We start from the raw sequence: 25,981 nt of genomic DNA, 5'->3' as shown, positions 1-25,981 counted from the left end.
CACGGCTCATGTATGAACTGGGACTCAGCCTTTTCATCTGTAAAAGGTGAGATAGTATTACACCTTCCCAGATCCTTTCCAAATCGATGCCTCATGCATCTGTGATCCTGGGACAAATTCTCACCCAAACCGAGAGCTTCTCTTTCCCAGCTACTTCTTACCTTGCAGAGATACGTGGAGGTAAGGGCTGGAGGTGAAAGGGGGGAAGGGGGGAGTGGGTGTGCAATTGTTTGGTCCAAAGAGCCCTGCACAAGGAACGTGTATTTTTCTGGCTTAGTTTTTGAGCCTCAGTTTTCACCTCTGAAAAATGGAGAGAACCTAATAGGAGAGCAATGTTGTGGGGATTTAAACAACTTTGCCAAGTGAAATTGCCAGGCAAGGAGTGGGCGCTTCACAAATGTTTGCGGATCCGAAGAGGGTTTGGTTGGGAAGGTTCTAAAGTGTGTGTGTGTGTGTGTGTGTGTGTGTGTGTGTGTGTGTGTGCCGGGACCTAGGCGCAAGGTCTGGTTTTCAGGACTCACGGCTTCTGGGACCCGCAACGGAGTTAGAACTTGAGCTCTGCGGCCACAGCCGCCGCCTCGGCCCCGGAACGCCGAGAGTTAACGAGAAAGCCCCACGCCCCCTTTGACGGCGTAGAGCCCACCTCGCTGAATTTGAAAAGGCGGCCCTGGAGAGGCGTGGGCGCCCCCCAGACACTTTCAGCTCGGACCCGGGCTCGCCGGCTCGCTCGCTCTTCTCCGGGCGGGGGCAGCAGGTCTGGTCCCGCCGCCGGTGCGCTCCCCGCCGTTCCCGCGCCGGGGGCTCCGGGTCCCCGCAGGCAGCCGCGCAAGATGAAGCTGGCTCTCCTTCTGCCCTGGGCGTGCTGCTGCCTCTGCGGGTCGGCGCTGGCCACCGGCTTCCTCTACCCCTTCCCGGCCGCAGCCCTGCAGCAGCACGGCTACCCCGAGCCGGGCGCCGGCTCCCCCGGCAGCGGCTACGGGGGCCGCCGGTGAGTGGCGAGGCCGGCGGGGCCTGGGGGCACGGGCCGTAGGAGGCTGGGGGTTCGGGGCGGTCGAGCACTGGGGGCTGGGGACTTCGGGGTGTCGGGAGCTGGGGACAAGGACAGTGGGGCCTGGGGGCGCGGGGCGGCGGTACCTGGGGGCTGAGGACGTGGGGTGGTCAGTGCCTGGGGATGAGGACAGCGGGGGCTGGAGGCGCGGGGCCCACCCCCTCCCTTGCCCTCCCAACCTTCTCGCCTTTGGCTGCCGGCTGCGAGTGGAGGTGGCTGAGACCTGCGGCGGCGCAAGGAGGCGACCGCGGCCGGCGGTGGTTGGGTGGCTCTGTCCCCGGACGTCCGTCGGCTCACGTGGCGCCGCCGCGCTCACCTGCACGGCCGCGGCTTTGTGTCGGGCAACAGGTTCCCGGGTTGCCAAGGCCGTGCGTCCGGGTCCCCGCCTCTCCTGCCGGCTGCCCGGGGACGCCGGAGGGGTATTTGGGCCGGGTCCGTGGAGGAACCTCGGCCGCGGCTCCTCAGCCACCTGGAGACCGGTAACCTGCTGGGATGGGATGGATCCGCGGCGGGTCTGCGGAGCCGGTCCCAGAGCCCGCGGCGCCCGGACCGCGGCGGCCTCCTCCTCCGCCGGCAGGTGGCGCCCTGGCCACTCCAGCGACGGCTGGGGCAGCGTCTCCTCCCGCCGCGGTTGAATTCCCCTAGAACACGCGGCAGCACGCAAGGAAAGGCTGCCAAAACGCCTCGTTTGCACAAGTCACTCGAAATTAGCTCTCCCCCATGTAAGCATCATTACGATTCACACGGCCGTAGTTCTCTAGAACACACAACCTGCATTCGCACCATCCATCTCTTTGGAACCTAAAACCACTCCAGCGTTTTAACTGTTAGATCATTACCTTTCCTTTAACGGAGGAAATTGAGGCCAAGAGAGAGGTCCCAATCCATTGGCGACTCAGGACTGACCTCCTGTATGCTTTCTCCAAACCCATGCTTTCTGGCACCGTCCTGCTTTGTTGCTATGGAGGAAGGCAAGAGACAGACCCCAAGTCTTTTCTCCTTGTATTTACCAAACCTGGGAGGGCGACCAAGTTGAATTCTGGCAATGCCTTATAGGAAGGAGACAGGGATATTTTGTGCTGGGAAGAACATACACTTAATGGCTGGATAAGGCGAGACTCAGCAAAGCTTATAAAAGTGCTTCTGGAAAACTTTGCACGAAATTTTATTTCCCCCGTTCTGTTTGGAAATACTTACCCAAAGCTTCTGGTCTCCAAACACCCTCAGTAGTGTGGCCTCCGCACAATTCCATATGAGAAGAGTCTGAAAAATAAGCTTTTCAAGTTGCAGAATGATATGTATAGCATGATCTCATTTACGAAAAAAAAACAAACAAAAAACACAAACCCCAAAACACTCTGATTTCTGTCTAGGTATGTAAGTGCCTGGACAAAATAGGTTTGTAAGAAACCATTTTCCATGGTTACCTATATGGAGAGACCTGGAACTGGGAGTGGGAGGGGAGAGAGTAAAAGAGAACTTCCATTCCCCCCCTCCCCTCTGCCTGTGTCTTGTTTGCATGTGTTGCAAGGAGCAGATATTCATGCATTACTTTTGTAATTAAAAAATCTGGGAAGGAAAACCCCAGCCCCTGCAGCGTGGAATATGCACTCTGAAAGGAGCTGAAGTGATGTCCATGAAGGCAGTGAATGACTGAAGATGGGATTCTGGTGTTTGGTGGGCTGGGACTTGGGGACCTTTGCAGAAACGTGGGAGGGATTGCTTTAGCATAAATAAAAAGAGACCCCAAAGGCCCTAGCCGGTTTGGCTCAGTGCAGTGAGCATCAGCCCAAGGAATAAAGAGTCATGGGTTCGATTCCAGTCAAGGGCACATCGGTATTTTTCTCTCTTTCTCTGTCTCTCCCCTTCCCTTCCACTCTCTCTAAAAATCAATGGAAAATATCCTCGGGTGAGAATTAAATAAAAAAAAAAAGAACGAGAGAGAGAGAGAGAGAGATAGAGAGAGAGACAGAGAGAGACGCAAACAAATGTGGCAGTCTTCCAGAACTCTTTCCATCAGATTGGGAGCAGGGAGAAAGTATAATTAGGTTCAGGGAGGATCTGGATGAATTTGTAGAACATAGGATAGTAGGAGGTGTTAAGGAGGCTTGGGGCAGTTCCAGATGCTTGAGACTGATGCTCCAGAGCGTAACTGTGCCCTTCCACACAAAGCCCAGTGGGCATCGCAGGCCTGAGCTATCGGACACAGGTGGTCCATGCCCTTGAAATTCAAGAGCCCCAGAAGTAGACGGCTTGGGGACAGTGTTGGCATGGTGCCCTTCGCGGCTCTGGCTTTGTACGTGTGTTTATAGTGGCTTGGTCTCAGTTGACAGGCAAAGCAACCGAGCTGTTTTTGACAGATAGCCTTCCTTTTATTGATATTGTTCCTGTTGGTATCTGATTTTTGTACGTCCTTTCTCTCTCTCTGAATGTGTCTGCCCTCCTGGCCAGGCGCCTGGGTCTGAAATGTGTTGGGGGCATCTTGCCTTTGCTCTGTTCGTCTCCATCAGAAGCTCTTTGTTTTAGCTCTTTTGGCAAAGAGGACCCCAGTTCCTCAGAGGGCTGTTTCCAGTAGAATCTTGCAGAGCTGGCCCTGGCTGGTGTGGCTCAGTGGGTTGAGTAGCGTCCTGTGCACCAGAAGGTTGCCAGTTTGATTCCCAGGTTGGGCTCTATCCTCTGTGGGGGTGTGTGTGCAGGAGGCAGCCCATCGATATTCCACTCACATCAATGTTTCTCTTTCTCTCTCTCTAAAATGCAATAATAATAATAATAATAATCTTGCAGAGCTGTTCAGATGCCAAATAAAAGCTGAAGGGAAATGCAACATTAATTTGCCTGGAGGCCTGCACTAAGGACTGAGTCCCCCCCAACTCCCTGCCCCAGTTCTTCCATTCTACCCTAGAAAAGACAATACATTTGTGACACTATTTGAAGTATTCAAACCTCACTCCTCCCCTCCCCCGCTCCTACAGATGTTTATTAAGGGTCTTGTCTGTTGTCTCCTCGTCTCTATATCTAACCTGAAAGGGGCCAAAACAGCAGCAGGCGATCAGGGCTCAGGACACAAGGAGTAAGACCAAAGAAAAGCCTGTCTCCCTTTCGTGGTGCACATCTCCCAACTGGAGGAGGGAGAAGCTTTAATTCGGATAAAAGAGAAAGGTTTAATATTACTTCTTAGAGAGTGTTCTTCTGACTAAGAGAAGTCAGAAGAGCTGTGGGACCTGCCGGATTTCAGCAGAGGAGGGAATGACAATGTCCAGAGAGCCGGTTTGTGGGCCAGGGGACAAAGGACAGTGTTTCCTTTTGCTTTCTAGAGCTGGGTCTAGAAAGAGGCAGGGGTTTGGATGGTTGCTTCCTCTTGGCCCTGAAAAATGGCACTCATTCCACAAACCACTTACTCCTATACAGGGCCTGAGGCCCGAGGACAAATGGAAGTTACATACTGTAGGGCTACATAGGCTATGATGATGGTTAAATAAGTAGGTTAAGTAAGTTCCGTCCTCCAGAATATACCTTCACAATGACCTGGAAGGCAGAGGCAAATGAGGAATTCTTACTGCCTTAGAATTCTGCTCTGGAAGGTGTCTGCAGGGGAGGGCTGCCCTGGCCCACCTTCAGCCCTGGATTCCTCTCACACGGTGAGGGTTATGCACAGGCGTACAGACTCCTTAACCTGCATGTCCAACTTCAGTCCACACCCCTTAGACTACAAGTGGGCATACTGTCTGTGGGGGTCTGCCCTTGAAGGATGGCCTGGGGAAAATGGCCCTGGCTTTGGGTTTGGGCCACTTGGGCAGGGAACCTGAGCCCCCAGAGCTGGGTCTAGAAGGAGGCAGGGGATTGGGTAGTTGCTTCCTCTTGGCCCCACGGACTCATCATTTCACAGGAGGAGCACAGCGAGAGGAGGCAAGAGCAGGGTCCTCCAAGTGTAGGACCCGGGCAGAGCCTCGCTGTGGGTCTAAGGGCCACTGCTTCTCTTACCGCAGTGGGGCGGGGGCTTCCGGCTCTGCCCCTAATTAGTAATGTGAACTTGCACGCATTCCTTAACCTCCTTGAGCCCTAGTCTGTCTGATGAGTACTCCATGGAGACCAGGGTTCGGGGTATGAGGCTTGCTGGGAGGGCTTGTGCACAAGGTGTGGAGAGCAGAAAGGGGTACACAGATGCTGGGTTTGCACAACACAGATCTGGCCTCATTCCTTTTGGCCCTCACCCTTCATCCTTCCTCACTGTGATTAGAAGAGTCCAAGCTGTTTAGCCACAAGTGCAAGCCCTTCTCCAGCGCACACAGCCACCCTTTGGCCTCCTTTGCTGCAGGCCACCCCTCCCCCTCCAGCCTGGCTCGCTGCAGGTCATCCAGGTGTGCTCTCGCTCCAAGTCACACCTTCCATGATGCTGATACTAATGAATAAGTAGCAATTTCTCTTGAACCCTCACCAGGCGAGGGTTGGTTTCATCCTGTCCTTTATCTGCATGAACCTGTCATTCTCACCTCACCCTTCAAGGCTGCCTACTCCTTCTCTACCACTCCCCATTCCGCCATTATTGTGGACACCCAGAAGTTCAGGTGTGTGGCTCACCAATGCCCGGTGACATGCTTCTAGACCTCTCTCCCTCCTTCCCTCCACCTCAGCCACTTTCCTTGGCCTCCACTTGCTCTTGCTCCCCTGCAGGAACCTCATACCTCAATATCTTAAACTCTGAACTCATGCCTTTTCATCCTCATCTCTCCCTCCCTCACTCACATGGCTAACCCTCATCTTTGCTCATTCCTTCTTCTTTGGTCTGTCAGCCTGTCCTATCTTCATGGCCTTTCCAGTCCAGCCTGGATCTTGCTGACACCCTCAACTTCCTGTCCTCTTGACCCTTTCTCCCAGCTGCCTAGAGAGGCTCTCCTCCCCTCCCCCCCGCCGGCAGAGGGCCCTCCAGCTTTCTGCGGAGGGGCAGGAGAACTCTCAGTCTGTTTTAGCAAAGCCATTGATCACCAGCAGTGCCAACTTAGCCTCTGTCTGATGGGACCTGTTTGAGTTCTATAAAGATCTGTCTTCCTTCTCCACACTGCTGCCTGATGAACAGACCTTTCTCAGGCCTCTCCCCTGGTTAAAACCCTTTGGTGGCCCACCATCTCCTACATCAGCTTGGCAGACATATTTTAACTCCTCGGTCACTCTCCCTGATTGATAGGAGCCGCCCAGGCCAGTGTGTTAAGAAAGATTCTGAGGTAGAGTCTGGGCTTAGTGGGAAAAAGTGCCAGGGTAATCACGTGGTATCATTGTGTTAATGGGACAGGAAAGTGGAGGCAAGTGTGATATATTTGCAACCCCTTCATGATAAAATCCACCCTCTTCAGTATGTGTAAAGGCTGTCTTTCAAAAGCCCATCTTCTGTCTCTCTACCCCAGCTACACTGTATTAGTTCTTTTTCTCATGCCTCCATTTCTTTGCATATGCTGATCCATTTACTTAGAATGCCTTTCCCTGATGAGTTAGATGCTCTCCATGAGCACCGAGAACACTCTGCTTACCTCTGTCTCAAGATTTCTCAAGCTTAGTGACCTAGACACATGGACTGGATCAGCGTTCGTCAACCTTTCGGACCTCACGGACCGCTGCTCCAAAGGTTTCCTTAAACTGAGTCGCTAACCTTTCGGACCACACAGACCACCGGTTGGAGACCGCTGGACTGGATAGTCCTTTGTTGTGGGGTCGTCCTGTGCATTGCAAAATGTTCAGCAGTAGCTAAATGCTGTAGCTCACCCCCACCTCCCAGCTGTGACAACCAAAATGTCTCCAGACACTGTCAGGGGTCCCCTGAAGGACAAAATCACACCCCGTTAAGAAACATTGTTCTCTCTGAAGTCAAACATTTTGATTTGGGGACTCTTAAATATATTGTATTTAAATTGTTTTCAATGGATATTTTCAAACTTACACACAAGTAGAGAGGAAAATAAACCCTCGCCCTAGCCCAGTGGTCAGCAAACCCGACTCACATGCGGCTCTTTGGCCCCTTGAGAGTGGCTCTTCCACAAAATACCACGTGCGGGTACGCACGTACAGTGCGATTGAAACTTTGTGGCCCATGCGCAGAAGTCGGTTTTCGGCTCTCAAAAGAAATTTCAATCGTTGTACTGTTGATATTTGGCTCTGTTGACTAATGAGTTTGCCGACCACTGCCCTAGCTGGTTTGGCTTGGTGGATAGAGCCTCGGCCTGTGGATTGACGGGTCCCGGGTTCGATTCTGATCAGGGACATATGCCTGGGTTGCCGGCTCGATCCCCAGTGGGGGGCGTGCAGGAAGCAGCCGGTTAATGATTCTCCCTCATCATTGGTCTTTCCATCTCTCTCTTCCTCTGAAATCAATAAAAATATATTAAAATAAAATAAATCCTCATGGACCCTCACTGGGATTTGCCAACCATTACATTTTGCCACTTATTTTACCCCATCCCAAATACTCGTTGCCTGTGTGTGTGTGTGTGTGTGTGTAGTATTTTAAATCACATTCCAGACTTATGTTCATTTCACTGGTAATATTCATATACACCTGATCCCTTATCACCATGTCATTACCACATCTAACAAACTCATAGCCATACCTTACTACTACTACCATTCCTACTATTCCTTTTTATTCCTTATTATTGGCTCTAAAATCCAGTGCACATTCATATTTCTTCAATTGTCCAAAAAACGTTTCTTTATTGTTAGTTTGTTCAGATGAGGATCTAAATAAAGTCCACTTACTTGTTGTTGTATCTCTTTTAATGTAGCAGTGTCCTCACTCGTTAAAAAGAATGCCTTTCCCCCATAACATTGACTTGTTGAAGAGGCCAGTTGTACTATAGAATGCCCATGTTCTAGATTTGTCTGATTGCTCCCAAGTGGTGTAATTAATTTGATATTCTACTTCCTGTATCTCTTTTATATTGCAGATTAGATGTAAAGGTTTGATTAGATTTAATATCTCTTTTTTGGGGGGTGGGGGGAGCAAGAATGCTTCATAGAGGGTACAATTTATTATACATTTCAAAATGTGTTATGAACTGAATGTTGTGCTCCCCCAGATTTCATGTATTGAAGCCTAACCCCCAATGTAATGGCATTTGGTGGTGGGGGCTTTGGAAGGAGATTAGGTTTAGATGAGGTCATGAGGATGGGCCCCCATGATGGAATTAGTGTCTACATATGAAGAGGAAGAAAGACCAGAGGGCCCCACCCCCTCTCTTTTTTTCTCTTTGCCCTGTGCAGACACAGAAAGAAGGCAGTTGTCTCCAAGCCAGGAAGAGAGCCCTCACTAGGAACAGAATCTACCAGGACCTTGACCTTGAACTTCCCAGCCTCCAGATCTGAGAAATAAATGTCTCTGCTTAAGCCACCCAGTCTACCGTATTTTGTTATGGCAGCCCGAGGTGACTAATACCGCAGGACATGATGTCTTTGTCTGGAGAGCTGTGTGTTAAATATTCACCAGAGCACTGCTGTCTAGGTTTCCTTCTCCATCTCTCTCTTTTCCTTGCAATTTATTGCTTGAAGGAACTACGCCTGATGGAGTTTTCCTTGTTTAGGAGTTTGTTGATTATATCCTCATGGTGCCTGTTAACCTGTTCTCAGTATTTACAGAAAACGAGAAGTTGGATCAAGAAGCTTGATTGGATTTTGGTCTCTTCCCCTGCTCTTCCTCTTCCTTCTCATCTTCCTCTATGATTATTATTGTTATTATTACTATTTTGTCAAAATTACCTCTTTGGTTGTGTAGTATTATTCAATCAGGAATCCCACAATGTCTGGTCATTGCACCCTCTTGCCATGTGTTGATGATCTTTGCCTACATCGTTATTTCATTAAGGGTTGCAAAATGGTCCTATTTTAATTCTGACATTTCTTTTTCATTTAGTTGCTGGAATACTTGTATAAATAATTTTAGGATTATCTACTATTTGTAGGTAGGCATGTTTTGAATTAGTTTTTGGTTTATCTTTTCATTGTTTCTTTTTGCATATGTCAGGGTGTGCGTGCATAGATGTGTGAGGGTGTATGTGCCTCCTCCCTTCCTATACAGAGGTGGCGCATTAGTTATACTGTCCTGCCCTTGGCTCTGTTTTTTGCTTTACAATGTGCTATGGAGATTGCTCTATATCAGGGCATACATACCTTCTGCATCCATATTTTCCCCCACAATTTAAAATACTATGGTTAAAATACACTTAACAAAATTTACCATCTTACTCATCTTTAAGTGTACAGTTAAGTGGTATTAAACACATTCATAGTTTTGTGTAACCATCAGCACCATCCACTCCACAACTTTTCACGTCTCCAGCATTCATTTGCCAGCTCCGTCGTTCTGTGGGCTGTGAATGACTACAGTTTATTCAGCTCGCCCCCTACTGAGAGACAGTGTGTTGTTTTAGCCTTTTGTGTCACATGTAATGCCACATTGTATGCTATCGTGCGCTATTCATTTCATATTTTTTTCAAATGCATCTTTAGGATACATTTTTTAAAAAGTGGGTGGAAAGGTAAATGCGTCCATAATTCGGTTAGTGTCCAATCACCCCCTGGAGGAGTTCTATCCGTTTACATCCCCATCAGCCGGGTTTCCTAGGAGCTGCATTGTGAAGAAGCCATTGAATGGTGCTGGGTCAAAACGGCCTTGCAGGGATGATCATCGCCTGTGCCATCTGCAAGCCGGGGCCACTCCTGACATTTGCAGAGCCTGGGGCTAGGGTACAGATGAAGGACCACATACTGTATTCCTAAATATTTAAAAGTCATAAATCAAGCTTATAAACTGTAAAATAGATTCTGTCATTGACCTTGTCAAACACACCCTCCTGATGACCCAGGACCCAGTCTCACGTTTGGAACTCCTGGCTTCCTTGAAGTTTGTGCGGACTCAGTGACTCAGGGAGAGTCACCCTTCACTTTCCTTCTTGTCCCCCCTGGCCCCTGGTTCACACACATCGTGGACCCGCTAGCCCCGGTTCAGGTTCCTCCCCTAACCCTAGCAGCTGTCACGTGGCCTTACCCTGCGCTCAGCTGTTTGGGGAGGGAATTCCAGGCCCCTGGGGACCTACACTTGGTCTCCCAGGGGGCTGTGGGCTCTGGGGGGTTATGTCCCCTTGGCCCCACAGTCTCTGTGCCATATGGGGAGGGGTGTGGCTGGAGGGGGGCCAGAGTGGGGTCCTTGAAAGCACAGCACAGAGAGTGGGGCTCCTCTTGCCCAGGTTTAAGGCAGTTCTGTGTAAATGTCACCTCTAGGGAGATGTGGAGTGGGTCACAGGATGGAGTGAGGACATGTGCACCTCAAATCCTCCGAAGTCGGATGAGCTTTTCCCTGATGTCCTCAGTCATAAAGGCTTCAGTCCCCTGCGTGGCTGGTGGGAAGGGTTGCGCATGTGAGTGCGTGCCCACTCGCACACCTTGGAGTTGCAGGGAGGGGTGCAAGGTGCCTGTGAGGGTCTGCACTTGCTTTACTAGTAACCCTGTGCCCGAGGGAGCACACGTGAAGCAGTACACAAATGACAGGTCAAGAGAGAGAGGCGTGAGAAACAAGGGAAAAAGCTATGTAGGTTAGTACATTTAAAAAAAATATGTATTTTATTGATTTCAGAGAGGAAGGGAGAGTTAGAGAGAAACATCAACGATGATCGGCTGCCTCCCGCACCCCCACACTGGGGATGGAGCCCACAACCTGGGCATGTGCCCCTGACCGGAATCAAACCCGGGACCCTTCAGTCCGCAGGCCAGTGCTCTATGCACTGAGCCAAACCAGCCAGGGCTGGTTTAGTACTTTTAATGGCACGTTTCCCCAGCTTTTCAAACGAGAGGCCTGCATTTGTGCTCCACAAATTTCTTAGCCGGTCTTGCTCCCCGGCTTTAGGAGCAGCACCCCCTAAACAGCAGAGCGCTGATGGACTCATCAGGATCCCTGGGGAGATGAAAGAATGGGCTGTCCAGGCCTATCCGCGACTCAGGAAGTCTAGGGCCCAGAGATGTGTTTTAATGGCCTCCTAGGTGCCTTTCGGTGCAGCCAGGTTCAGGAAGCACTGCCTGGAGAACGGAGCAGCTTGAGATTCTTTCATCGTGACCCATCATAAGGAAGACCTTTTATATGGTGACTGAGCACGCCTGCCCGCGCAAGCATACGTCCACATCTGAAACAAGTTTCACAAAATAATGCTTACTGTTACCATATGCGATACTCCCTTCTTTATTGTATTCTATCTAGTTCATAAAAAAGTGCTTGCCAAGACTCAGAAAATTGATTCCACAGCCCTTCGGGGTTAAGACCTGCAGTGGGAGACCCCACTCCCTGGGGGAGCGCAGGGGTCTCTTCAGAGTTCCCTCGCTGGGCCCTCCAGACTCTGGCTGACTCTGCAGCCTCTTCTTTCTTGTGGTTTCAGTGGAGCTAAGGTGCTGGGTGGGTCCCTTCCTCACCCCAGATGCCTCTCCCATACCTGGCTCCACCCTCGCCTGTGCAGCCTTCTTTCAGGAAGTCGTTGGAGCCCTGCTCAGCCCACCTCTGAGCAGCTCCCTGTGCCTCTTGTGCCTGTGGTTGTTTGTGGTGTGGGCACTGAGAACTCACTTCCCGCTTCCCTCCCCCGCGGGTGGAACCATTTCTCCGACCTGTTTATGCCCAGCATGGCCCTGACCAGCCCACCTGGGACATGAATGCATGAGCCTCCGCTGCCCACCACCCACGCCGGCCTCTTGGGAATGTGCGCTTATCCAGGCCAGGCATTTAACCAACCACCCACCCTTCACCCGACCCACAGTAGACAGGCCGGAGCTGGGCACTCCGTCGGGAGGGCAGGGCCACTGCTCTGCGGCCTGCTGTGTACGTGGCACTGGGGGTAGAGAGAGGACTGATAATTCAGACCCAGCCTCTGCCCTTGATTAGCTCAGAGGCTGGTTGGGGAAGGCAGACGCGTGAACAAGTGTGGAATTTGATTTGACACGGACGTGTATGAAGTGGGGTGGGCAGGCAAGGGGCAGGTAAGCAATTATTTGTCCAGGACAGTTAGGGTATGTGTGAGTTTGGATGTCTTTGTACCTCAGTTTTCTACTCTGTAAAGTGGGGATGATCATAGTATTGACTTCATAAAGTTGTCCTAGTCAACAGAGCCAAATATCAACAGTACAACGATTGACATTTCTTTTGAGAGCCAAATTTTTTAAACTTAAACTATACAGGTAAGTACATTGTTATTAACTTAATTAGGGTACTCCTTCAATCGCACTGTATGTGCGCGCCCACACGTGGTATTTTGTGGAAGAGCCACACTCAAGGGGCCAAAGAGCCGCTTGTGGCTCGAGAGCCGCGGTTTGCCGACCACTGTCCTAGGGCTTAAATGAGTTAACAGAGTGCTTAGGAAAACATGTAGTCAACACTGTTAGGGCTAGTGATATGTAGAGTGCTAATGTGCTTTGCAAAGATTGGGAAGATAGGAGGTTTCACAACATGGGAAGTCACGGATGGTGTTCCAGACTCCATACTTTGGGAAACGCTGGCCTAGTGGATCGGGCTATATGCCAGGGACTCCCGCAGGAGGCATGTTTTAAGTAGGTCTTGTAGGATGAGCAGGGTGTTCTCAGCAGTGACTGGGGAGTGCATTTTGGACAGACAGAATACCATGTAAGGGCTGGGAGGTACGACGGTGCCTGCCCTGTGGTTAGTGCAGTTGAGTTCAGAATGACTGGACCATGGGCCCTGGCCAGGTAGCTCAGTAGTTAGAGCCTTGTCCTGATGTGCCAAGGTTGCGGGTTCCATCTCCTGTCAGGGCACTACAAGAATCAACTAATGAATGCATAAATAAGTGGAACAACAAATCGATGTTTCTCAAAAAAATAAAAAAAATAAAAAGAATGACTGGACCATGGGCTGCAGGCAGACAGGGTGGGGGCAGGGCAGACTAGACCTTTGGAGCCTGCAGGCAAAGCCCCTTTCTGCCACCCTAAGGAGCTTGGGCTTTATATTGAGTCAGGATTATAGTGGGACGGGGCCAGCTTTGCTGGTGTGTGTGTGTGTGTGGGGGGGGTGGCGGGGGAAGATGGGCAAAGAAGAAGAGCCAGAGGGGGGAAGGGAGCTAACAGTGTGGGAGACCTGAAGTGGGGCAGAGGCAGTGGGGGCGGAGCAGCGGGGAGGGGAGTGCTCTGTCTGTGCAGCTGGCAGCACCTGGCCCCTGTGGACCGGGATGGGCAGGGCCAGGTTGCAGACTGGAGCTTCTGTCCCTTCCCAGTGCTGGGGGGGGTGGGGGGGGGCGGTGCCGGGGGCCAGCTGCTTTGCTCCTTGGAACACTGTAAGACTCTGCAGTGTTTCTCAGCTTTGAAAAGGCAGAACAGCACGGCGTTCACGCACCCTGTGCTTTTGTAAAATGCTTGTGTTTTTCCTTCATGGGGTTTTGTAGCCTCATTTTAATATCTGGCCCCTGGCTTGCACATATCAGGTATTCTGCCGCTGCGTATTGAATGAATGAAGGAATGAACAAATGCCTTGCTCTCTCTCCTCTGGGAAACTGAGGTCATGGCCTCTGCCCCCATTCCGGCCTGTTGCTCTGAGGGGTCCTGGAGAGAGGTCCTTGTCTGTGCTTTGTCCCCACCAGGACAGCTCTGGAAGCCACGTTAAGAGGAGCCAGGGAGGCCACCAGCACTAGGGGTTTCTGTTTTTTTCCTTTGAAGGAGGAAAAAGGGGGTTTTTCCTAAAAATCACACTGACTGGCCTTTTCATAAGGCCCCACGGTGTTCTGAATCTCCTCTCCCTCCATCTCTCTCTCTCCTCTCCCCCACCCCAGCTTGTCTGTTATTTTAAAATCCATTCCCAGAGAAACAATCCCTGTGGCAATAAGAACACCACTCCAGGCTTCTCTTGGCTTGCACTGGTCCGACACTTCATTGCCGCTTCGAGAGTGTGTGAGCTGGATCCCGACCAACTCTGCCTGGGGCAGGGGAATAGAGTAACAATAACTAACTGTTAGAGGATTTTCGGGGATCCTGCAGCCGATCCTATGGAAGTAGATGCTCGGCACACTGTTCTCTCCGAGGAGCCCGGGGTCCCAGCCTTCCTTGTCTGGTCTTCCTCTTCTTGCCTCCCAGCAGCCAGGGTCTAGATGTTTCTCTTTGGTGGCCTGAACAAGACCACCTTGAAAGGAGCTGGCCCCCATCCAGGTTAATTCTGTAACACTCAGAGAGAGAGGTGTGGGCTCCCACCACCCGCGCCTCGCTGTCTGCCCCACCCCCCCGCTGCCTCCAGGGTGACCTGCAAAGGTCAGAGCTGGCCAGGCTGCCTGCTGACCTTTGCCAGCTCCCGCTTCCCCGGACCACATCCGGAGCTTGTTCCGTCAGGTGTTAATGGGACTTGTGAGAAGAAGCTTGTGAACCAAGTTCAAGAGTTTCCTTCATAAAGAGGGAGGGTGTGAAGAGCAGCTCTGCAGCCAGGCTTCCTGGGTCTGGGTCCCTGCTCTGGTGGCCCTGACCGAGTCACCTGACCTCTCAGTGCCTCAGTGTCCCCATCTATAAAATGGGGTGATCAATGGGGCATTTACTTCATCAGGTCATTCTGGGGCTTAAAAGAGTTACTATTAATGAAGTGCTTAGAACAATATATAGTAAACGCTATGCAGCCGCATAAAATGATAAGAGCTTTCCCAGAACGGGCAGTGTGCTGACGGGCCTTGCAAAGCTTGGGAAATGGGGTTTCACAGCCATCTGAGGCCACCAGATCCTTTTCAAGGAGTGTTTCATGAAGGTGGTGTTCTAGACCCGTGGTCGGCAAACTGCGGCTCGCGAGCCACATGCGGCTCTTTGGCCCCTTGAGTGTGGCTCTTCCACAAAAACACCACGGCCTGGGCGAGTCTATTTTGAAGAAGTGGCGTTAGAAGAAGTTTAAGTTTAAAAAATTTGGCTCTCAAAAGAAATGTCAATCGTTGTACTGTTGATATTTGGCTCTGTTGACTAATGCGTTTGCCGACCACTGGTCTAGACGACGCGCTCTGGGAAGCTCCGGCCTAGTGGGTCAAGGTTAAACACCTCAGCAACCGTAGGGCCTTTGCCCTGCAGGAGCTGGTCCGAAGCTCTCGCTCTCTCACCCGGGTCATTCCCAACCCCGCCCTGTAGTTGCCCACCTGGTGCTTTGGGGGAGCCAGAGAAATACAGAATCCGGGTTTCTGTTGATTTTTCTGAATCCCTGCGCAGGTTTTCAAGGCTTCGAGTGAAGGGTGGGGCAGTCCATCTTCCAGTGGAACCACAGCCATTGGGGGGGGAGCTCCAAGGGTCGCCCCAGAATTTGACTGGGGAGCAGGTTAGAGGGTCTGGAGGCTCTGAGATGCCCATAGTGAGGTCAGGGGCTGAGGAGTTCTGAGGGGTTTCCTGTCCCAGGGGGTATGACAGCCAAGGGAACCCCCAGTACTTCTTCTGGCGTGCCTCCTGCAGCCAGCCTGTCAAGCCGGACTTCCCTCCATTGACTCGGTGCCTCACAAGTAACACGAAACTAATAGGATTGGGCTGAGATTAAATGAGGAAATGGGTTAAATATGCAGACTAATTATTACTCAGCGGTTCCTGCTCACTGGATGAGGGCCCTGCTTTGTAGCTCCCTCACCCCACTTTTACCTTTCTGAACAAGATGGGGAGGGGGGTGCCAAACCTTTGTGGAAGGGTGTGTGTGTGTGTGTGTGTGTGTGTGTAAGTTGTTTGCACCCACTGCTAGTAACTAGCTTCGGTTTACAGCCCAAACATTTGATGTCTTTGTCTGGTCCCGGCCTTTCCTTGTTCTGGAAGGGCAGGGACTGTGGGGTATTTGCTGAGAAGCCCCCTACTTCCCAGCAGTGGGTCCTCCTTGCTTGGAGCCATTGTGAAAGGCTCAGGCTTCCCTCTTCCCCAGGGGGTAGCCTCTGGAGTCCCAGGGCCTGCCGCTGCCATGCTGCCACCCTGCTGGCCCTTGGAGGCGCCAGGGCCTGCCACACACCCAGTCGCACTTGGAAAGCCTTTGAGAGAAGGTGGCAGTTTCTCTCTGATTTGGCTCCCGCTGTCTGTGCCCGGCCAGTTGGCCAGTTGCCTCTGGCATCTGACATTTTTGTCATTCCTGCTCCCCTGGAAGGCTTATCTAGGAAATCGGCACTTCCCTCTTCCTGCCTCTTTGTGATTGATTTGGCCACACGGCTGATTCAACGCGGATTCTCTGGCTCTCAGAGGTCTCAGCCTGCCCCGGCTCCCCGCCTCCCCTGGCCCCCCCATTTCTAGGGTGATGAAATTCTGGGCCTCTAAAGGGTTTGCCAGGCTTTTCCTCTCTTTTGTCCCACAGCTGATGGTAATAATTAGCTCAGTCCCTGAAACTCTTCATGCAAGGGCTCTGAACATGAAGCTGAGCAGGTGAGAGAGACTCCTACATCAGGGGCTGGAGGGAGCTCTATCTCCTTGTCTCTCTGGGTTCTCTGCTCACCACCAAGGTTGTCTTTTAACCTCAAGCTGCTTCCTGCCTTGACCAGTTCTGTTTTCTCCTGGGCTAGCTAGCTAACTTCTGCTCAAAGCTCAGATATCAGCTTAAACATCACCCCTTTGGGGAAACTTTTGCTGTCCCCTAAGGTAAGGTTAAGCCTCCTTGTTCAATGCCCTCAGAGCTTGCTCTCTGACTTAGAAGCTCATGATAACTGCAAGTCAATCCTATAATTAATTGATTAATAATTAGTTATCTACCCCAAGGCTGTAAGTTCTCTGGGGGCAGGGAGCTCATCTATGTTATTTGGCGCTGTATCTCGAGGCTATTGCAGAGTGCCTGGTTTCCAGAGAGTACCTGGGAAGGAATAACCCCTTTGTAAGCTGTATTAGTTTCGTATTGCTGCTGTAACAAATGACCATACACTTTGTGACTTAAAACAACACAAACTGATTATCTTTTAGTTCCAGGTCACAAGTCCAAAATGGGTCTCACTGGGCCGAAAGGTATTCAAAGGACTGATCCTTCTGGAGGTTCCAGGGGAGAATCCGTTTCCTTGCCTTTTCCAGCTTTTAGAAGCTGCTAGCATTCCTTGATGTATAGCTCCTTCCTTCATCTTCAAAAGGCATCCTCGAGCTTCTCTTTCCAACATTTCCTTTCTCTCTGACTCTGATCCTTCTGCCCACCATTTTGTAAGGACCTTTGTGATTAGGTTGGGCCCAGGCAGATAATCCAGGATCATTTCCTCATTTCAAGATCCTTATTTATTTGAACTTAAAAAAAAACTCATTATTTAATCACAGCTGCAAAATCCCTTTTCTCGTGTAAGAAAACATATTCACAGGTTCCAGGGACTCTAGAAAGTGGATGGTGGTTTGGTCCCATTCGTATTCATCTTTTCTCCTCTTCTCTTCCTGTGTGTCCACTCTGAAAAGGGGCAGATGTTGGGTGGGTCCAGGACATGGTTAAAGATGATATCTTTGCCTCACTTCTTGGTTTATAGATAAGACATTTTTTGGCATTAGATGACCTTAAATTCACCTCTATCTCCTCTACCCCCCCCTCCCAGTTATTAAATTAAGAGCCTAATAATGGACTATGGTTTCTAGACTCTTTGTAAGGCCAGTTATTGTGATCTGAGGCTAAATTATTTGTGCCACTATCACCCATGTGCCCCTTTCTCCTCCCACCATCAGCAATAACTTATTTTTCCTGAAAACAGCTCTGGACTAGACCATGAGCTGTCAGTTTCTGTTTGGGCTTTCTCTTTCTCGCCAGCATCTGTTCTGGGGGTCTGAATGCTGAGCTAAGGGTAGGGAGTGTGTGCTCCTTCCTCTCTCACTCAGCTTGTCCTAGGCTGGGAAATGCAGTTGAAATGACTAGCAGAGCCAAACACATCTTGACTAGCAGAGCCAAACACATGAACCTGTGTCCCTCCACACAGGTGTCTCAGGTAGGTAGTGTCCCCAACCAAACCACAGATGGCCCAAAGCACTCCTGAGAATGAGAACAGTGTTTCAGACCGGCATGATGTGCTTCTATAGACCGAGGCTAGCTGGATTTTAGTCCAGGTGTTAGCTGTCCATGGGGGGCTGACCATGTGGGCTGACTCTGGTCCTTCTGTGCCTGTTGGTGTGCATGTGGAGGAATCACAGGGACAGCTAGGATGGAGTCACAGTTGTGTTCTAGAGAATATAGAAGGACAAAATCACGAGTGCGTGGAATCTTGGGACACACTGGCAGGGAAGCTTCTGGGAGTCATGGATTGTCCTATTTGATCATCTCTATCTGCCAATATAGAACCAGAATTAGATTCATGCTGGGTGGGCATCTGCCAGCTGTGCATAGGTGGGTGGGTAAGTTTATAAAGGCTCAGCCAAGTTAGGGTGTGGTGGGTGGGCCTGATAGCACAGATCTCATACACAGAACATTGGAGTCAGGCAAATTTACATCAGAAACTTGGCTCCCCCTCTAGCTGTGGGCAAGTTACTGTTAACATGCATCTGTTTACACATCTGTAAGATGGGACTAATCAAAGCAAGTTCCTGTAGGAGCATTAGTGAGCCGTTTGAATCAATGCTGTGTGTTGCACTTGGAATTCAGTGTGAACAGTGGCCCCTGGATTTGGTGGTGCTGCATTCTGAATTGTGCGGCACCTGGCCGAGTGTCTGCCGCTTCCCCTTGGTCCTGTCCTGGCTTGCTTTATTCTTGTTTCATGCTCTTGTTCTGCAGCTAGGCTGCATGCCCCATTCTAGATGGCTTTGTCTGCCACGGCAGGTATGCCAGGGCCAAACATAGATTGTGGGCTAAAACACTCCCTGATGGTTGATTCCATTACAACAGGACCAACTGGGACACTACTGTGTCTCCTTTCCAGCCTGAGAAGTCCAAGTCGCTCAGGAGCTCATGAGCCTGGAGATGCATTTGAACCTGAACAAACTAGGGAGTGAACAGGGAGCCCAGTGGACCCTGATGTGGTGGTGTGAGGGCCCAGGCAATTGCATGAGCAAGGGGTTTGGCAGGAAAGCCCAGTTTTCTGCCTGGTCATTGGCAGGGAGGTGGTAATGCTGGAAGTCGTCTGCTTGTTGGCCTGGAGCAGCTGCAAGTGGGGACAGCTGTCTCAGCTTCGGACATAGGATCTGCCCTGAGATTAATGACAGAGCCCATGGGGAGCAGAGAGGGGCTTGGGTTACTGCACCAGGAAGTTCGCCTGCCCTGCTGACAGTGGGTGGGTAGCCTGCAGGATGGATGGCTCCAGGGCCTGGGGGTGCCTGGGCAAGGCAGCTCACCACTGATGGAGCCAAATTCACCCCCTTAGGATGCAAGTCGACCCGCCCAAGAGCTGCTTTCTTTCCGTTGGGCCTGAAATCAGCAGGAGCTGATCTCCAAGAGTTGGGAATGGAAACCAAATGTTGGTGTCAGGTAGAGAAAGCTGATGGGAGCCCGTGCCCAGCAGGCCTGGGAGCAGTGGAGGCTCAGGCTCCAATGGCCAGTCCAGATGTTTAGGTGAAAGAGCCTGACACATTTTCTTAAAACAAAAAAGGTTTCTTTTAAAAAATTTATTTAATTATAGATCATTTGGGACATATGGAAAAGTTAAAAGAAAGAATCATTTATAATTTCATTTTATAAGTTTTAAATTTTTTATTCTTTTTATTGTGTTAAAGTACACATAATGTAAAATTTACCATCTTAACCACTTTTAAGTGTACAGAGTTCAGTGTATTAAATACATTCACATTGTTGTGCAACCATCACCACCATCCATCTCCAGACTCTTTTCATCTTTCAAAACAGAAAACTTTATACCCATTAGAACTAACACCCCATTCCCCTCCCCACCCCCTGGCAACCACATTCTACTCTATGTCTCTCGAAATTTGATTACTCTAGGTATTTCATATAAGTGGAATCATATAATATTTTTCTTCAGTTGTTAAGGCTGAATAATATTCCATTGTATGGGTAGACCACATTTTGTTTATCCATTCATTCTTGTACCTTCTGGCTATCTTACCTTATAATAGACAAATATGCAAATTGACCGCACCTTCACTATGCCCAAGCCACGCCCATCAACCAAGCCACGCCCATCAACCACGCCCACCAGGAAACCGTTGCAGGGAAGCTGGGGTGTGGCGAAGCCCAAGGCCCGGAAAGCCGCCCGGGGCTTTCCGGGCCTTGGGCGCCAGCAGGGTGCCTGCTCTGATTGTAGGAGCGAGCCGACCTGGGGGGTCGGCTCGCTCCTGAGATTGGGTAGCAGGGACGCTGGGTGCAGCCGAGCCCAAGGCCACCGCCCAGGGCCAAGCCGGGACCCTGAAAGATGGTAGAAGGTGGTGGCCACAGCCAAGGCCTGGGTCCCCAGTGCCGGCAGAAAACTGGTGCAGGCAGCCAGGTGAATGAAGGTCTATTGCACGAATCTTCGTGCAAACGGGCTACTAGTTATGAATAATGCTGGCTATGAACATGGATGTACAATTATCTCTTTGAGTCCCTGCTTTCAATTCTTTTGGGTATATATACCCAGAAATAGAATTGCTAGATCATTGGGTAATTCTATTTTTAATTTTTTGAGGTACCACCATACTGTTTTTCATAGCGGCTGCACCATTTTACATTCCCATGGACAGTACAAAAGCATCCCGGTTTCTCTACATCTTTGCCAACACTTATTTTCTGATTTTTCTTGGATAGTAGCCATCTTAATGGGTGTGAAGTAGTATCTCATTGTGGTTTTGATTTGTGTTTTTCCAATAATTCTTAATGTTAAGCATTTTTTTCATGTGTTTATTGGCAATTTGTATATCATCTTTGGAGAAATGTCTATTCAAGTCCTTTGCCCATTTTTAAACAATTGATTTTTAGAGAGAGAGGAAGGGAAAGGGAGAGAGAGAAACATCCATGTGAGCAAAACATTGATCTGCTACCTCCTGCACCTTCTCTCCCCCCCCCCCCCCCAACCAAGCCAGAAAGCTGGGCATGTTCCCTGACCGGGAATCGAACTGGCCACCTTTAGGTGCATGGGACAATGTCCAAACAACTGAACCACAACAGCCAGGGCTCCTTTGCCCATTTTAAAATCAGATTTTGTTGTTGTTATTTTTTAAAAATATATTTTTATTTCAGAGAGGAAGGGAGAGGGAGAAAGAGATAGAAACATCAATGATGAGTGAGAATCATTGATTGGCTGCCTCCTGCATGCTCTCCACAGGGCATTGAGCCTGCAACCCAGATACGTGCCCTTAACTGGAATTGAACCTGGGACCCTTCAGTCCACAGGCCAACGCTCTATCTACTGAGCCAAACTGGCTAGAGGTTGTTGTTATTGAGCTGTAGGTGTCCATTACATAGTCTAGATTTTAACCCTTCATTAAATATACTAGAGGCCCATTGCACGAAGATTCGTGCAATAGACCTTCCTTCACCTGGCTGCCGGCACCAGTTTTCCTCCGGCACCGGGGACCCAGGCCTTGGCTCTGGCCACCCGCTGATCGGAGTGGTGGGAGGCGCGGGGAGTCCCGCCGCCCGCGCCTCCTGCCGGCCCGATCAGCCGCCCCGGGTCCCGCTGCCGCACCTCCTTCGTCCCCCCTCAGCGGCGGCCGATGGGGCGGCGGGAGGCGCAGGCAACGGGACTCGCGCAATTGGGGGTGGGGCAGCGTGTGGGGCCGCCATCTTTGCTGGGTTAATTTGCATAGCGCCCTGATTGGCTGTGGGCATAGCGAAGGTATGGTCAATTAGCATATTACTCTTTTATTAGGTAGGATGATTTGCAAATATTTTCTCCCATTGTGTGTGTTGTTTTTTCACTTTGTTGGTTGTGTCTTTTGATGCACAAAACTTTAAGTTTTGATGCAGTCCAGTTTATCTATATTTTCTTTGGTTGCCTGTACTTTTGGTGTCATATCCAAGAAATCATTACTGAATCCAATATCATGAAGCTTTAAAAAAAATGACTTTAGGGAGAGAGGAAAGGGGAGAGAGTGAGAGAGACAGAGAGACAGAGAGAGAGAGAGAGAGAGAGAGAGAGAGAGAGAGAGATTTATTGTTCCACTTATTCATGCATTCATTGGTTGATTCTTATATGTGCCCTGACTGGAGATGGAACCTACAACCTTGGTGCATTGGGACAATGCTCTAACTAACTGAGCTACCTGGCCAGGGCAGGAAGCATTTGCCCTATGTTTTCTTCCATGTTTTGCCCTAAGAGTTTTATTCTTTTAGAACATATATGTGTAGGTCTGTGACCCATTTAGAGTTAATTTTTGCATATGGTGTAAGGTAAGGGTTCAGTTTTATTCTTTGACATGTGGGTATCCAATTTTTTCAACACCATTAGTTGAAAAGAATATTCTTTTCCTGTAATTCCATTTTTTGAGAGTCATATTTCCTTTTGGTCTTTGTGCTGTGCTTACCTATCTATCTATAATTTTTCAGAGTTGAGATCACACGGGATTTATTAAGGAGGAAGGTCAGTATATTTAGTTTCTGAGTCCTGCCTTTTCTTTTAACACATTTTCCCAGAAACCCCAATGAAGTGGTCTTCATTCATTCTATAGATATTCCAGATGCCCGCCTGGAGGACTGTCAGTTGTTGAGTGTGCAGAAATGATTCAGAGAGGGTCACTGAACAATTAGCACAGGAGGAGCCACAAATATCTGGTAAAGGGATATGGAACAGAGGCAGGAGCAGTGCAGTACCCAGGAAAGCTGGGGAGGCTTCCCCAAAGGGGGGTGATATTTGAGGTGGCACTTGAAGAAGAGACAGAGGAAGGGAAGGCTGACAACAGGGAGTGTGCAAAGGCTCAACAAGGAGGTGGGAGAGAGTCCTGTATGGCTTGGACCAGGGTGCTGAAACCAGAGGCGGGCAGCAAGGATGGGGGTGTGAGCCACTTGATAGAAGGCCTGACCTGCCAGGTGGAGAAGCTGCGGTTCATCCTGGAGACCACAAGGAGCCTCTGGAGGCCTGGAAGGAGGGGAGGGACATGGGCCACCAGATGTGATGCACAGTCACAGGTGCAAACAACCGAGGACAAAAGCAAGGGACAAATAAGCCAATGCAAGAGGGAGTGCTTGACCCACTCTTCTCTAGGAAGCCGGGCGCTCACCTTCCCCCCACAGCAGGTCTGTAATGTCCAGGGGTCCTGGAGTGAGGTCCTCATCTGTGGTTTGTTCCACCAGATCAGCTTTCCAGAAGCCACTTTAAAGAAGCCACGGAGGCCACCAGCTTCAGGGGTCTTTGCTGCTTGCTTTGAAGTGGGAGTGGGTGGAGAAAAGGACGTTTTCCAGAAAATTCCTTGAGACAGCCTCAATGTAAATATCTGGTAAGGCCTAGGACCGGGAAGCACTTCTCTGGGGCTGGGGAGCGGAGGGCGCGCTGCGGGGGGCTGTGCTGCCGCCAGGCTATGTGGGGAGGGGCCTTGCTGGTGGGCCTCCCACGGACCCTGAGCTCTGTGTCCCCCCTCTCCTCCCCATGTGGCTTCAGGGCTCTGGCAGGAGAGCACTCCCCCTCCTCAGGTCTCCTCTTTGGCCTGTGCCCTTTGCCCCCACCCTGCCTCTCAGGACTGATCTATTAATGAAAGCCTTCTGTGGGGAGGTCACGCAGCCTGGCTGTGGTAACAGAGGCCTCATGGGGGACTGGGCAGAGGAAGGAAGGAGGGAAGGGGGAGGAGGATGGGGAGGGGGAGGGGGAGGGGCAGGGCCCCAGCCCTCAGAGCAGGAGCAGATGGCGAAGAAAAACACGGGCTTGTTTGTCTCTCTGGGGGTCCAGTTCTAGTACAGGATGGAAGTTTCTTTGGTCTCTGGAGTTTGCTTACACACAAGCACATATGGAGTGTGTGGGGGTGTGGATAACCCCCTTTCTGCTGGAAGTGCTGAGGCCTGAATGGGGTTCTGGTTATTGTTTTCCTTCCCAAGGGCCTGACTTGGGGTTGTGAATTCAACCAGGGCCACGCTGTGACCCACCCCATGCCCTGCATATGCTGGGTGTGTCAGTGAAGGGTCCTGGGCAGTGATGGGGTGCCGGAGATGGTTGGACCCAGGAGATTTCAGGAGGAAAGGAGGTTCTTCATCTTCCTTGTCAGTCCTTGTAGGTCTCCATGATTCTCTGTGGAAGGAGGGATCTCTGCATTTGGACCCAATTTTAGAGCATTTCACATTCTGCAGGTTCCAGGTTGGGGCTAAACACTAACCTTTGGAGTTTTAGGCTGACCACGTGTGCTTGGGTTTGTTCCTTATTTTAGGGGCAGGTTTTGGTCCCCTTCCCCCCTCCCCCCCCCCAACACACACACACAGGAAAAAGGCTGGGAGACCAAAAGGGCCTTGGGGGAGGTGATGTAGCTGGGGTGTAGCTGAGCCAGGACTGGAATCTGGTTTTCTGGCTTCATATCCTGTGTCACCTGCATCATTCAGCTTAAGGTCTGTATTTGGATTGATGGAGTGGCAGGGTGTAATAGAATATAGTGCATTGATAGGAAATGTGAGGCATATACGTATATTTATTACTGTCAGTTCCCGAGAGGAGGGCGCATGCCGAGTCGCACAGGACCACCAGGGAAGTACCAGGTTTAGTGGGGAGTTGAAGTGGGGGGTGGAAAAATAGCTTTTGTTGTGGCTTTTGGAGGAAGGTACAGGTGAGGGAGGGGAAGCAGGTTTGGAATCGTTTCAGTGGGCTCTGGGGTTGGGAGGCTGCCCCCAGGTGTCTGGTGCCTGGTCCTTCATGAGGGCAGGGGGTAGTTCTAGGTGGGAGAGCTCCATAAGGAGGCGGTTGGGGTGTGGACTCTGGCTGGATTGATTGGTTTGTATTTGAAGAGCGTGCCCTGGGGACAGGACTAGAGAGGGGGACCCAATGAGGGAGCAGGAGGCCAAGGCAAGGTGACGCAGGTTGTCCAGAACAAGGCGTGTCTGGCGTGTACACACAGGGCAGGTGTTAGAGCGTCAGGTTTATAGAAACTAGAAACATAGCTAAGACACAGGGTCCTGTGTGTGCCCATCTCTGGGTGTTGCCAGCTTAGAAGCAAGCGCAGATGCAGCTTTTGGGTTTGGAGGAGCCACTGTGAGGCAGGGGCACATGTTATCGCTATGCAGTTAATTATTTAACTAATTATTTGTTTAATATCTGTGTTCTCTGTTGGACTATGAGCTTTCTGAGCAGCTTTGTCATGCTCACTCCCGTGCATGGAATAGCCTAGATGCCTAACTGCAATGGCAAACACTTAAATTAGTGGTTACCATGTGCCACGCGGTGAACTACGTATGTCAGGTACACTATTAACTCATTTATTCCTCACAAATGAACCCATGGGTGAGGAGCTATATTATCCCAAATTTATATGGAAGCTGAGGCACAGGGGGGTTAAACAGTTTGTCCCCGGTCACACAGCTAATAGGCGCGGAGCCAGGATTTGAACCCAGGCTGTCCACATCTGTGCCCTTAACCATTGTGCTACCCTACCTCTTGGTGCTTGGGAGTGGAGGTTGAGTGATAAAGGACACACAGATGAGGATGACGTGGCTCGTGCAGGTGGGGGAGCGCACCCATGTCTGCACCCTTACTGGGTTGTGGGGGTGCATTCTAGGAGTAAAGCTGAGCAGTGTGGGAGCACAGAGGCAGGTGGAGGGGGTAAGGGAGGAGAGCGGGTCTGAGAGGCAGGAGGATATAAGCAGCTGGGGAAGGAAGTCATTCTAGGCAGCGGAGTGAGAGGCCGAGCTGAGACGGAGGTGGTGGGGGCAGAGACAGGAGGGGTTCTCCAGGTTGGTGGGAACAGCAGGAGCAGAGGTGCCCTGTGGGCGGGCAGTGGGTCTGGCCCTTTTTAGCCATGTGCACCCATTTCCTGTGTCCCACCCCTAGCTGCCGCTTTGCACAGTTCCTTTTTGCATCAGTTGTTGTGAACCCCATGCCTTTTGTATTAACTAGGGGCCATGTTTCCAAAGAGCAGGCTGTGGTGACCGGGGAGCTCTGAAAGGGGGATGAAGGTTTTTGACCCAGATCCCATTTGTCTGAA

General features: G+C 50.6%; 1 protein-coding gene across 2 annotated transcripts in view; it reads left to right on the top strand.

Moving 5' to 3' along the window:
- The first annotated feature begins 830 nt into the window (after positions 1 to 830).
- The window catches only part of COL26A1 (collagen type XXVI alpha 1 chain), a 156,945-nt gene continuing 131,794 nt past the window's right edge, over positions 831 to 25,981 (top strand). For both annotated transcript variants that reach the window (XM_008141719.3, XM_028145276.2), the window contains exon 1: positions 831 to 988. In XM_008141719.3, the coding sequence (XP_008139941.2) occupies positions 831 to 988 (158 nt within the window). The remainder of the gene's footprint in view (positions 989 to 25,981) is intronic.

The sequence above is a fragment of the Eptesicus fuscus genome, chromosome 4, assembly GCF_027574615.1.
Source record: "Eptesicus fuscus isolate TK198812 chromosome 4, DD_ASM_mEF_20220401, whole genome shotgun sequence".
In the NCBI taxonomy this organism is placed as follows: Eukaryota; Metazoa; Chordata; class Mammalia; order Chiroptera; family Vespertilionidae; genus Eptesicus; species Eptesicus fuscus.
Note: the sequence above shows the minus strand (reverse complement) of the source record. Positions and strands in the feature narration are given on the sequence as shown.